The sequence below is a fragment of the Frankliniella occidentalis genome, unplaced genomic scaffold, assembly GCF_000697945.3.
Source record: "Frankliniella occidentalis isolate FOCC.00 unplaced genomic scaffold, Focc_3.1 Scaffold296, whole genome shotgun sequence".
NCBI classification, from domain to species: Eukaryota; Metazoa; Arthropoda; class Insecta; order Thysanoptera; family Thripidae; genus Frankliniella; species Frankliniella occidentalis.
Genome location: NW_026267422.1, coordinates 235848 through 236873, shown reverse-complemented (window position 1 = coordinate 236873; position 1026 = coordinate 235848). Strand labels below are relative to the sequence as shown.

The 1026-nt window shown below is 64.8% G+C and overlaps 1 protein-coding gene across 1 annotated transcript in view; it reads left to right on the top strand.

Annotated features, from left to right (window-relative positions):
- LOC113202490 (PDF receptor) overlaps positions 1-1026 on the top strand; it is a 78145-nt gene that overhangs the window by 59775 nt on the left and 17344 nt on the right. Inside the window, exon 11 of the mRNA XM_052273733.1 lies at positions 587-996. Coding sequence (XP_052129693.1) covers positions 587-996 — 410 coding nt within the window. The remainder of the gene's footprint in view (positions 1-586; positions 997-1026) is intronic.

Below are 1026 nucleotides of genomic sequence, written 5' to 3'. Positions count from 1 at the left end.
CCTCTCCCTCTCCCTCCCTCCCTCCCTGCCTGCGGTGCACCGGGTCCACCGGGTCCATTTTTGCCCTTTCATCGGACCTGGCTGGACCATAGCCAAACCGTGCGACGCACCTTACCTTACTATTCTATGTGCACGTGCACGGTGAAATATGTTCCTTGATATCCAAGGACCATCGGACGGAATCGTTCTGATGGTCCTTGGACTGAACAACAGGGAACAATTTCCAATGTGTGGTATTCGATTCGCGTGTTCGAGCGGTGTCTGTGAGCTACAACAAAATTTTGTTGTACAGTACGTGATTCGGATGTGTTGACAAAGGGCATGTCTATAAACTGGGTACAACAATGCACTTATTGTGTCCACCTGGGCTGGGTCCCAATTCTCATCCTGAGTCGATCGGTCTGGGTCGGTCGGTCGGTGCGAGAGAGATAGCATCCATTTGAATTGCATACATCCGTCTCTCTCGCACCGACTGACCGACCCGAACCGACCGACTCGAAATGAGAATTGGGACACACAACCCATTCGGTGCTGCGACTGGCTTGTGAGCCTTGACCGGTCCTTGACCTCCGCGTCGTGGTTGCAGGTCCGGCTGGCCGTCATGCAGCGCGTCTACCGCTACCTGTCGCTGCGTCCGCACCACTTCCAGCCGCGGCGCAACTCGGCCTTCTCGGGCGTGTACGTGACCGCCGAGCCCAGCCTGGGGCTGCCCTCGCTGCCCCGCCACCACACCGTCGAGCTGGACGTGGGGGCGGCGGCGGCCGCGGGGGCCACGCCGTGCAGCGGCGGTGCCGAAGCCCCCAGCGCGGACCCCGGCGCGGCCCCGGGGGGCACCGCCGAGGTGCACCGCGGAGGTGACCGGAGCCTCAAGCGGGGCCCCCGCGGCCGCGCCGGTCTGGCGCTGCTCTGCTGCCGCGCCGCCCCGCTGCGCCCCTCGCCCCGCCGCTCCGCGCCCGACGGGGCCGACGCCGCCGGGGCCCCAGGGGGGGCCGCCGAGTAAGTGCCACCCCACCCTACCGACCGGAC